Raw genomic sequence first — 12,209 nt, forward strand, 5'->3', positions numbered from 1 at the left:
TATTTTAGGCTGATTATCTGCAACCTAAATTGCTGGGTATCTTGGCCTTCTTTAACATGCAGTTACTGAGCTCCAGTGTTGGCATTGAAGATAAGAAAATGGTGAGTGAATATCAGTTTGAACAGTTAAACAAGGACAAGTATGCAGTGTTTTCAGGCAACGTGATGGCCAACATAGTAGGCTGCCTTGCAGGGATTAAGTTGGTGCTTTGAAATTGGTATTAAGCTCATGGCAAAAATTGAAAATTCTGCAATTCGGAGGCAATACCTTTTAGCCATGAGAAATGTGCCAGGTTCTCTTTTAAGCAGCCCTTTCTGGCCGATGAGTGATGCTGACCATTTCTGTGGAGCTGCTTCCAGTTGAAATGAAATAACCTCTGCCTTGCCAAATCTAAAGGTCACCTTTGCATCTCTTTCCTGTTTTTGATACTGTAGAGCAGGGGTCGGCAACCTGTGGCACACGTGCCAAAGGCAGTATGTGAGCTGATTTTTAGTGGCACTCTGCTGCCAGGCGGGGTCCCAGCCACTGGCCCCGTTCAGCCCATTGCCGGCCTGGATGGATGGAACCCCGGGCCAGCAGCGGGCTGAGCGGGGATGGCGGCCGGGACCCTGCCTGGCAGGGGACGGCGGCCGGGACTCCTGACCGGCAGCGGGCTGAGCCGCTCAGCCCGCTGCCGTTCTTGGGTTCCCTCTGCTGCCCCTGCTGCCGGTCTGGGGTTCCGGCCACCAGCCCCTGCCAGGTGGGGTCCTGGCTACCGGCCCCGCGCAGCCCGCTGTCAGTCTGGGGTTCCATCCACTGGCCCCTGTAAATGTAAAATGTATTCCTGGCATGCGAAACCTTAAATTACAGTAAATAAATGAAGACTTGGCACACCACTTCTCAAAGGTTGCCGCCCCCTGCTGTAGAGTTCTTGTTAAGATACTCTCATCTTTACATTATATGGCTGTGTCCTTGCTTGATTTGCCTCTTAACTTAGTGAACACTCCTTCCACCTTATCTATATTGACTCCTTTTCTTCCCCTTCTCTCTTGTTCCTAGAAGTCTGTTCTCCCATGATCTCTCGTCTTGCTTCCAGGCTGATGATTCTCAAATCTTCCTCTGGACCCAGACGTTTCCTCCTTAGTCTGGGCTCACATTTCTTCCTGTCTTTCTGATATCTCTTGGATGTTCTGCCACTCTCTCAAGTGTAACAGGGCTAAAACATCTGAGCTTTTGCAGCTATATGCTCTTCCTCTGTCTCCTTCATCATAACCATTGACAGCTCCGCTATTTTCCAAGTCCAGGGGTCCCCTGACTGCCCCCTCCCCCCCCGCCCCATACCTCTGCCCTATCCAACTGCCCCCTGACTGCCCCCCGGGATCTCCTGCCCCATATCCGGCCCCCCGGCCCCCTTATTATGCTGCTCTGAGCGGCACGTCTGGAGCAGCGCTGCCTGGCCAGAGCCAGACTTGCTGCCCTGCGCGAGTGCACAGCCCCGCCGCCCAGAGCACTGCCTGCATGGCGGCGTGGCTGTGGGGGAGGGGCTGGGGGATAGCTTCCTGGGCCAGGAGCTCAGGGGTTGGGCAGGACGGTCCTGCGGGCCGTAGTTTGCCCACCTCTGCACTAAAGTAACCTTGTTTTTTATTGTCACCCCTTGAATCCCTTTGTTGGCTTCCTGTCTATTTGAACATCAAGTTTAAACTTGTTCTCACTTTCTAGGCGCTGCATAAATCTACCCCTGCTTACATCTCAGCCTTTGCTTCTCCCTGTTCTCCTGCCCTACGTTCTGCCTCTGCTCCACTGAATCTTTCCACTCACATCTTTTATGGCCCATTTTGTCTGGAATGACCTCTCTTTGTGGCAAGCATCTTCACTCTCTGCCTTTTAAAATCCATATGTTAAAATCTCCTTCTTTCATCTAATTTTCATGGTTTACCTCTGAAGTTATTTGCATATCCTTCCTTGCCCTAACTTATTCCCAAATTTCTTCTTTCATGCTGCATACACGTTTAATATTTTTATTTACTGTAATCCTCATCCTTCTCTTCCCTTTCTTTGTCATTTCTTTTCTCTCTCTCCTGCCTTGAAGAGCTTACATTCTAAAGCAATCAAATTTTTTTATTTGTTTGAAGTGCCATGCATACTAAGGGCACTATATAAGTATTAAACAATTCTCCAGCCTGAGGACTTCTAGAGAGGTGGGAGTGAAATTTGGGGAGCCTGGAAGATTCTTTCCCTGCTTCTTAAAATGTGAAGGGAAAATTCATTATTTTCCGAATAGAACATTTTTATACAAAGGGAATTTATTACACATGCTTACAGAAGGTAATGTTTAATGGAAAGATTACATGGATATTGTGAAATGTAAAAATAAAAATGTTGTGTTCTGTTTATACCATTTAGGAGAATGACCATATCCGAAGTTTTAAAGGGAAAAAGTAAAATGAACGTTTACTTAAGGATTTATATTTCCATTCTTTTATAATAGAAATTTGCTAGTCGTCTGGTTATTGTTCCCCAAAGACTACATGAAGAATGACTGTAAATTCTCTAATGGTGAAAGCTTATGGCTCATATTCTTATTGTTGGAAACTATTTTCTTCTTTGAGAGAAGAATTCATTGTGATGCTTATATAATGGCATGATTACAGAATTATTGTGGACTTCCAGAAAATTTGATATGTCAATATTTCCCTTTAGTACTTTGTAGAATTCTCAGCAATTTAATAAACTGGAGGATGGAGGTTTTGAAACATTAGCTGCAGTTCTTTTTTGGTGCCCTGTGGTGGGGAGCCCCCCCCTGCTGCCCACCTCTGCCAAATCCCCACCAGACCACGATTTGGTTTGCTTACAGAGTCCTTCCTTGTTTGTGGCACACAGGGGATTCTCCAAAGAAAACAAACAAAAAGGTTCTTTTCTCTCTCCCTCCCGAGACAGGGGTAATCAGAGTAAAAAAGAGACAAAGGTGGTCAGTCTCTTAGGCAGTCTTTTTTGTCATCCCTTTGGAGTTTGGCTTATCTGCAGGTATAGTGCCTTTAATCAGGGTTAGGATCTGCCTCCAGCCCCTTCTTTTGGGTCACTCCCGCTTTAAACCTGGTCCACGCAGACTCAAGAGTCGCAAAGTCTTTGACTGTCTTCTTCTATATTGATCTGTCCCTATCTCTTGCAGTCTCTGAGATACAGCAGTCTTCTTCCTAGTCATCATCCCTTCTTGTGGCAGGCTTTACCCTTTTAAGCTTTCTCTCTCCAGGCAGAGCAAACCTTTCTAGGTGTGCCTGGTTAGTGCTGGCTGAGCCCAGAAGAGCTTGTTAGCCTTCTCTTACTAGAGAGAGGGTGTGCCCCCTCACAAGTCCTAGAAAACTATTGGGCAGAGTAACCATAAGCCGCAAGGAGGGATGACAGCAGTAAAGCTTCTCTCAATAATTACAGTGTTTAGCATTGAGAAGACCATGATCAAGGTGGTGACAACCACTATATTACTTTGAGCAGCAAAAAGATCTTGAAGGAAGTTCTGAAGTCTTGAAGATAAAACTGTTATAGGAGTATGAGACAAGCAGTATAGTGGTGAATGAAAGTCCTTAATAATTAGCCGAGTAACTAAAATGAGACTGGATTTCACATTCAGATACAAATTCTCTGCATGATGGCTGCCCTTCGTTTACAATCAACTCACTGAAATACTATTATAGTTGATTGTGATTAAAATCTCTTCAGGTCAAAGAGCCTTTACTCAATAGCCTTGCTATTGCAGCTGATCAAGACACTATTGTATACAAGTACAATAGGAATTTGGAAGTTGCTTTAATGGTTTCAAAGAAAATGGTGTGTGGTTTTAATTTTGATCATAAAGTTTCAAATTAATGTTAATTAAATTAACAATTTAACAACTAAACTCTTGTATAAAACTTTCAGCTGCAACTTGTGGACAAAAGTTAACATCTAACAGTTAATATCTTATTTCACTGTACAATTAATTTATCAAATATCTATTTTGTTCAAGAGAGCTTTGCTTATTTTCAGGCCTTGAACAGTTTGATGTCTTTAATGAAGCTTATGGGTTCCAAACATATCAGTTCAGTGAGAGTGAAGATGATGACTACACTGAGAACAGGCTTAAGATACAAGGATGACTTTCCAGAGTTATGCTGCAGGTGAATTGACAATGTATTCAGAAAGCAACTTATTTCAAATTCTGTGTATGGGTGTTCTGGTGTATACCTATAGGTCATGAAACGAAAATTATTTTAAATATTTAGTGTTTGCCTCTCATGATTCACTTAAAATGCCCATATACAGAAAAGAATATGTATTTATTTGTTGTTGTTTTTCCTTTTCATTTAGATCGTGGGACTGTTTTGTTCGATGCCTGGATCATGCTTACCTTGGCTCCCTACTCAGTCATGTGATAGTAGCTTTGTTGCCCCTCATACATGTCCAGCCAAAAGAAACTGCCGCAATATTTTATTTTCTCATAGTTGAGAACAGGTATTGTGACTGGAGATATTTTCCATGTGCATTAGTGGCTCAAGTATGATAGTGGGAGTGGTAGCAACACTTATATTAAAGTTGTCTAATAATGGTAGGATTTTTTTTGTAGTGGAAAGGTGTTTTTCAAGAGTTCCAACACCTCCATAACTTGCAGCAGACTTTGAAATTTGGCAGGGGATGATCCTGTGAGGTGTCTTTATGTTGGCCAAGCATTAACAAATTTTCATGAAGTCATGTTTCAAACTGTTGAAAGATTTCCATTTTCCTGCCTGTGTATTTATTAATACAGCTTGTTCCTGGCTTGCTGCCAAAAGCCATTGATCATTCCATTAGTACTGCACATACACTGCCCCATTGTCTTGCCTCTGTCATTTTGTCTATGGCATGCTACGACAATGGTGGTCACCCCGTTAGTGCTGGTTTTCCCCCATCAAACTGTCCTTGGACTAAGGGGAAGATATACTGGCTGGGAACCAAAGCACCATGAGTTCTAAACTTGTTTGTTCCAGTCACACACAGTAATAATTCTGTGCCCTTCACAACCACGTTATTGAGTGTGGCCTCCTATCCCACTGAGAGGTCATACAAACTGGGAATAGAATCCAGGTCTCTAACTTGATAGTCTTAGTAATTAGCCATACTGTATTTCAGAAAAAAATCTTCCAAATCTTAGTCAAGAACTACGTTGCCTATAAAACAGTGGTGGGCAAGCTGTGGCCCACAGGCCGCACGCAGCCCATCAGGGTAATCTGCTGGTAGGCCACCAGACCCTTTGTTTACATTTGCATGGCCGCTCACAGCTCCCAGTGGCTGTGGTTCGCCGTTCCCGGCCAGTGAGAGCTGCGGGAAGCACTATAGGTTAAGCAATCGTTGGAGAACATTGGTTTGCTATATTGGGTAGATATGTTTTATGTGTGTTTTCCCAGAAGGGGAAGCAAAACAAAGCTAGATTATTCTCACCCTTCTCCCAGTTCCCAGGAGGAGGAGGAGAGCTGCACCTCTCTGAGGGTATATCTACACTGCAGCTGGGAGTGTGCTTCCCCGCTTGGGTGGACAGGCAAGCGTTAGCTCTGCTTGAGCTATTTTTCTAAAAGTAGCGGCGTGGTCTGGGGTAGCATAGATGGCACCTCCGGCTAGCTGCCTGAATACATACCCGCCTAGCTGTTTTGTGTACATACTCAACAGCTAGCCTGAGCCACCACCTGTGCTACTGCTGGCTACACAGCTATATTTAGCACACTAGTTTAAGCAGAGCTTGTGTGTCTGTCTACCCGAGCTGAGAAGCACGGTCCCAGCTGCAGTGTAGATGTACCTCGAGAGGGATTGAGTGATGGATGGAGAGCTAAAATGCTCCCGTGGTTGGAAAGAATTTTTTTTAAGAGACCAAGTTGATTATGGGAGGGAGAAAGAGCACTGTACTAGTTTGTACTAATTTCTTTATCTTTGTAATATTTATTTAAAAAAAAAAACATTATTAGAGATGCAGTACAAGACTTTCTTCATGAAATATATTTTCTGCCTGACCATCCTGAACTGAAAGAAATTCAAATAGTACTTCAGGAATATAGAAAGGTACAGCTTTAATATTTTTATGTACCAAAAGAATTAATGATATAAACCTAGATGTGGCAATATAGTATTGTATGTTATACTGATAATATATTATAGGTGAGATTTTCAAAGCAATCTAGGGGATTTAGCCCACACATTTTCCCTTAATTTTAATTTAATGGAAAATATGTCTCTAAATCCCTTACTGTTTTGAAAATCTGAACCATTGTGCTTCTCTTTGAAGAGAATGTGTGTTCACAAAATGGCAGGTTAATAGGGTAAAAATCTAGATATATGCATGTGTAAATTTCTTAATTGAAATGAAGCATTATCCTTTGGTCAGTGCAGGACACTGGAAACAGAAATAGACTACTGGATTCAGTTCCTAGCTCTGCCACAATTCTCTGTATGATGTTGGGGAAACTGAAGTTAAGTTACTTGCCCAGCTATACAATGGAGATAATACTTATCTACCTCCGCAGATAAAGGAAAACTTGGTAATGTGCACCACAAAATAGAGCCAGATTCTCATTGATACATTACACTCCCAGAGTAGTGTAAGAGTTAATATTTCTAAATATTAACTTTTGACTTCCCTGTATCTTATGTGCTTTGTTTAATAGTCTTCCTAAGCATTACTCCTTACCAGCTTAGCTTTTAACAATAAATATCCTGTTAGAAAAACTACCACTTCAGAATATGAAATCCTAAACTGGTCCCTATAATATATCATCTTATAAGGATGAATACTATAAAGAAAACCATTGCTTTTTTGCCCTTGATCCAAAATAGCCCAAATTTGTTATTTGCAGGGCACACTGCAGTGCCTGGTTTTTTTTGCCTCGCCTTGGAAAGGCATTACAAGATGTGTGTGTGTGTGTGTGTGTGTGTGTGTGTGTTGGTGGACGGGGGTGGGAGGGTGGAGGAAGAGGGGAAGACGTACCTATATGAAGAGTGACTGGTAGGAGGAGTGAGCTGGTTAAAATAAATAGTATTTCATTTGGTAATGTTATATTCTTGGCAGGATGCTCAGAGCCTGTGTATGGGAACTCTTTAGTGTTCTAAATTGAAAGAAAATAAAACTAAAAACCTTCTGTCAATATGACACCTTTTATGAGAACAAAATTAATTTAAATGTGTTTTCCTCCCACAGTGAGCAAACAAAAAATTATGGGCTATGGATATGGGTTTAGGAGACTTTTACTTTAAAAGGTGGCTGATGTGTATTTTCTCATGTTTTTGCGGTGCATTTTAACCATGTTCCTGATGTGGTTAATCATTGTGCTATATGCTGTGTATTTTTGTTCAGGAGTCCTCCAAAAGCACTGACCTGCAGACAACACTTCAGCTATCCATGAAAGCTATTCAGCATGAGAATGTAGATGTTCGTATCCATGCACTGACCAGTCTGAAGGAAACCTTGTATAGAAATCAGGTATAAAAAGCTGTTACGATGAATGCAGTTAAAGATGAACTGTGATACTGTCTGGACCAACAGTATCATTTTCCTTTATCTTGGGATGCTGTTTTCTCTTACAATAAGCAGCAAGGTAGATGAGGTAGCTTTGTGTTCTCAGTTTACCCATATAGATGTCCCTTGACTTCAGAATGGGTAAGGTGGTAGGTTCCCATCTAACTTTCTCTTTTAACAGGGTTTTCAAACCCTACTTTTTGTGTGGCATCCTTGCTGAATCAGAACTGAATGAGCAGTTCAGAAGTAAACACATTCTCTTCTTCTGGTGCTAGCCCATCATTGCAAGAAATAAGTCAATCCAAAACTGAAGAAGGATTTTGTAATGGGACTGTTACTGGGAAAAGTAATCTGCTATTTTTTGTTCTCTGTTAAAGCACTTCCTGGTTTAGCAGGCTGCATTAACAGATCCATCATCAACCAGCATCAATTGCAGACTCTCAAATAGATTTTATTTTTTCTGTAAGAAAAAGTTTTCTTAAAACCTAATATGAAGGTGTCTGCTCCTCAGCTTATTGTAGAACCATAGAAATGTAGGACTGAAAGGGGCCTCGATAGGTCATCAAGCCCATCCCTTGTGCTAAGACAGGATTAAGTATTATCTATACCATCCCTGACAGGTGTTTATCTAACATGGTTTTAAAAGCCTCCAATGACAGAGATTCCACAACTTCCCTAGGTAATTTGTTGTAGTGCTTAGCTACCCTTACAGCTGGGAAATTTTTCTTAAATGTGTAACCTAAATCCCCCTTCCTGCAATTTTAGCACATTACTTCTTGTCCTGTCCTCAGTGGTTAAGGACAACAATTTTATCATCCTCCTCTTTTTATAACAACCTTTTAGATACTTGAAGACTGTTATCATGTCCCCGCACCCCTCAGTCTTCTCCTTCATCTAAACAAACCCAATTTTCTTCAAGTGATTTCACATGTGCATCCCCATTCTAGGTGTGTGCATGCCCTGAGCACAGCCGTCAGAAATTTTTCCCTCAGTGGTACCCATAGAAACGGCTCGACCATCCTTTGCTGCCATGTGTTGGATAAAGCGCCTACGACCTCTCAGTTCCTTTTTACTGCCTGTTACGGTCGCTGGAACTGCTAGCTTGTAAAAGTAAGGATCTTTCAGTGGTAGTTGTCTTTCTGAATACAGTTAGTTATAGTCAGTTTTAGCTCATTTTAGTGAAGTTCTGTAACTTCAGGGTTTTGCAGAATTCTTGTCCATTCCCTGGTGCCAAGGCATGCCTTGGTCACTGGGCTTTAAGCATTGCGCTTTCTGCCACAAGGCTGTGCCCCTGAGCAGCCTGCACTCAAGCTGCTTAAAGTGCCTGGGAGAAGCTCATATTGAGGACCATTGCCAAATCTGCAAGGACTTTAAGCCTTGCACAAAGAAGGCTTGAGAGGCCATACCTCCTCATGGCAGCAGCACTGAGACCTCCATCGGAGTCAGGCCGGTCAGAGTTGACACCAAGCCTTGGTAAGGAGTGCTCCTCCTACTGTACCAGAGTCCCAGCACCAATCACTATCCACAGTGCCTAGAAAAAGGCATAAGAAACAGCTGGCCGAAAGGGGTGATCCCTGGCACCAAAGACTGCCAGGCATGAGGATCAGAGTAGAGCTTGATCTCAGCCAAAACACTTCTCTACTACGTAAGTTGTCACCGTTGATGCCGGCACCTATGCAGACACTGTCAGATCTGGTACAGGAAGAGCTGTCTACATCTGCAGCACAGCGAGGTACTAATGCTGTCTCAATACTGACCACACTGGAGGCGTTTGCTGCTGCCAGAGACTTTCTCTAGCTGTCAGTATTGGTATTGCGGACAATACAGGAGTCAATGTTATTGGTGCTGGTGGACAGGAGGGAACCCGCTGGATCCTTCCATAGTTCGGTACTGTGCCCTTCTATACCATCAAAAAGGAAACTGGTTATGCTTGCCACAGTGTGGACATCTCCACCATGGCACTGGACTCTAGCACCGGTCGGAATAGCACCACCGTGGTCACCGGACAGAGACTCATGTTCTGAATTGGAGATTGGGTTTTACTCCTTCCATCCAAAGAGCTGCTCTCCCCACTCTTCCAGGCATTTCCACTTGTTTATGGTCCCGGGCACAGGAGTACCATCAAGCGGTTGGCCAGGAGCTTACTGGGGGACCTAGACTGGTCCACTGGCCCTTTTGGAATCTGTGGGGTTTTCCTCCAGTTTCCAAGGTTTATTCTAGATGCTCCTATTCGGTGGCCTCGGAAAGAAGGTGGCATTGTCCCACTGAGCAGCATGTGATCTGGATTCTGGTACCGAGTCCAGTACTGAACAGCAAGAGACGGCTCAACAAAATCTAGCTGATGCAAAAAGAAAGGAAGAACTTCCATGGCCAATGCTGGCCGCCTCCTCTTCTCTGGACGAGGAACTCTCAGGAGTGGTTATGTTGCCTCCCTCGGATGACTATAAAGCTCCCCAAGAGTTGTTGAAGAGGGTGGCCTTAAATCTGGGCATGTAGGTGGAGTTAGTGGAAGAATCCTCCCATACCTTAGTTGACATTATAGCTGCATCAGGCCCTTCAAAAGTAGCCCTGCCTTTCAGTGAGGACATTATTGACTCTGTTAAGACCTTGCAGCAGATCCCTGCATCCCTCCCCCTCGCTTCAAAAAGGGCTGAATGAAAATACTTCGTTCCCACCCAGGGTTATGAGTTTCTTTACACTTATCTCTTCCCCTCCCCCCCTTCCCTCCCACAATCCCTGGTGGTATCCGCTGCCAATGAAAGAGAGAGAGAGAGACAGAGTCGTCAGGGTGCAACCCCAAAATCAAAAGACTCATAGAAATTATACTTGTTTGGTAGGAAAGCTTATTCTACCAGGCGGGTTACAACTCAGAATTGCAAACTAGCAGGCGCTGCTGGGCAGGTATGATTTTGATATGTGGGACTCTATGCAGAAATTCAAGGACTTCCACAAGAGACTAAGCAAGAGTTCTCCTCACTAGTCGATGAGAAAAAAATCTGATGAGGGCTTCTTTACAAGCTGCTTTGGATGCGGCTGACTCAGCAGCCAGGTCCATGGTTTCAGCAGTTGCCATGTGCAGGAGTTTAAGGGTACAGGCCTCAGGACTCCTGCAGGATGTCCAGCAGACACTTCAGGACCTGCCTTTCAAAGGAGCTTCACTTTTTTCAGAACAGACTGATGTGAAGCTTCATGATCTAAAAGACTTGAGAGTGACTCTTAAGTCCCTTGGTTTGTACATCCTAGCTCCTTCAAGGAAGCACTACAGGCCTCAACAGTCCCTCCACTACTCTGTCCCAGCTGCCCATCAGGATCTGCAGAGAAAGAGAAGCAGGGGTTTAAGGCGTAGGCCACCGCCCCCTTCTACTTCGACGTCAATGCCTGCCCCACCCAGACATCCAGGGGGTTCTAAGTAGGCATTTTAGTGGGACACTCAGGGACGCCATTCCAGTTTCCGTGATGCCAGATCCTGTTTCTCCTTTACTTACAAACTGCCTTTTCCTTTTCCTCAGTGCTTGGTCATATCACCACGGACCATTGGGCACGATGGAAGTGGATACACCCTCCATTTTATTTCTACTCTTCCTTCTTAGCCTCCCTCCCCATGCCTCCTCAGGGACCCCTCTCACAAAAAGCTTCTGGTCCAGGAGGTTTAATCTCTCCTTCATGTGAGAGCCATGGAAGAGGTTGTGCAGAATGTAAGAGGGAAGGGGATCTCATCCCATTATTTCCTAATCCCAAAAGCCAAGGGAGGTCTCGGACTGATTTTAGACCTGCATCAACTAAACAACTATCTCAAGAAAATAAAGTTCCGCATGGTCACGTTGGCATCCATTATCCCCTCACTGGATCCCAGAGACTGGTATGCCGCCCTCGATTTAAGAGATGCTTATTTTCATGTATCGTTATATCAAGGACACAGAAAGTTCTTCAGATTCGTAGGGAACCACTGACACTACCAATTGATGGTCCTCCCATTCGGCCTGTCTGCAGCTCTGCGGGTGTTCAGAAAATGTATGGCAGAAGTGGCGGCTTTTCTGAGGAGGTTAGGGGTGTAAGTCTACCCTTATCTAGACGACTGGCTAGTCAGCAGTCAGTCCAGGGCTCAAGTAGTGTCCAATGTTCGACTTATCCAGATCATTTTGAATTCTAACTTTGTCCTGCAAAGCACTTGCGTACTCTTAACAGCTTGGTGTTGTCCACAAACTAAATGTACTCTCTATGCCATTATCCAAATCATTTATGAAGATACTGAATAGAACTTGACCCAGGATGGATCACTGCGGGACCCTATTCTATATGCCCTTCCAGCTTGACTGTAAGCAATTGGTAACTACTCTGAGTATGTTTTTCCAACCAGTTGTGCACCCACCTTATAATAGGTTTCTCTAGGCTATATTTCCCTAGTTTGCTTGTGAAAAGGTCATGTGAGACAGTATCAAAAACCTTACTAATGTCAAGATATATCACATCTGCTTTCCTCCATCCACAAGGCTTGTTACCCTGTCAAAAAACGGTTTGACATGATTTGTTCTTGACAAATTCATGTTAGCTGTTACTTATCACCTTATCTTCTAGGTGCTTACAAATCGAATGTTTGATTATTCTCTCCATTTTTGGGTATGAGAGATAAGCTAACTGGTCTGTAATTCCATGGGTTGTCCTTTCCTCCCTTTTTATAGATATTTGCCCTTTTCCAGTCTTCTGGGATCTCTCCTGTCCT

The 12,209-nt window shown here is 43.7% G+C and overlaps 1 protein-coding gene across 1 annotated transcript in view; it reads left to right on the forward strand.

Moving 5' to 3' along the window:
• Positions 1-12,209, forward strand: part of ATR (ATR checkpoint kinase) — a 79,404-nt gene that overhangs the window by 22,276 nt on the left and 44,919 nt on the right. The window contains exons 17-21 of the mRNA XM_074963836.1: positions 9-101; positions 4,000-4,130; positions 4,321-4,464; positions 5,946-6,039; positions 7,328-7,453. Coding sequence (XP_074819937.1) covers positions 9-101; positions 4,000-4,130; positions 4,321-4,464; positions 5,946-6,039; positions 7,328-7,453 — 588 coding nt within the window. The remainder of the gene's footprint in view (positions 1-8; positions 102-3,999; positions 4,131-4,320; positions 4,465-5,945; positions 6,040-7,327; positions 7,454-12,209) is intronic.

The sequence above is a fragment of the Natator depressus genome, chromosome 9, assembly GCF_965152275.1.
Source record: "Natator depressus isolate rNatDep1 chromosome 9, rNatDep2.hap1, whole genome shotgun sequence".
In the NCBI taxonomy this organism is placed as follows: Eukaryota; Metazoa; Chordata; order Testudines; family Cheloniidae; genus Natator; species Natator depressus.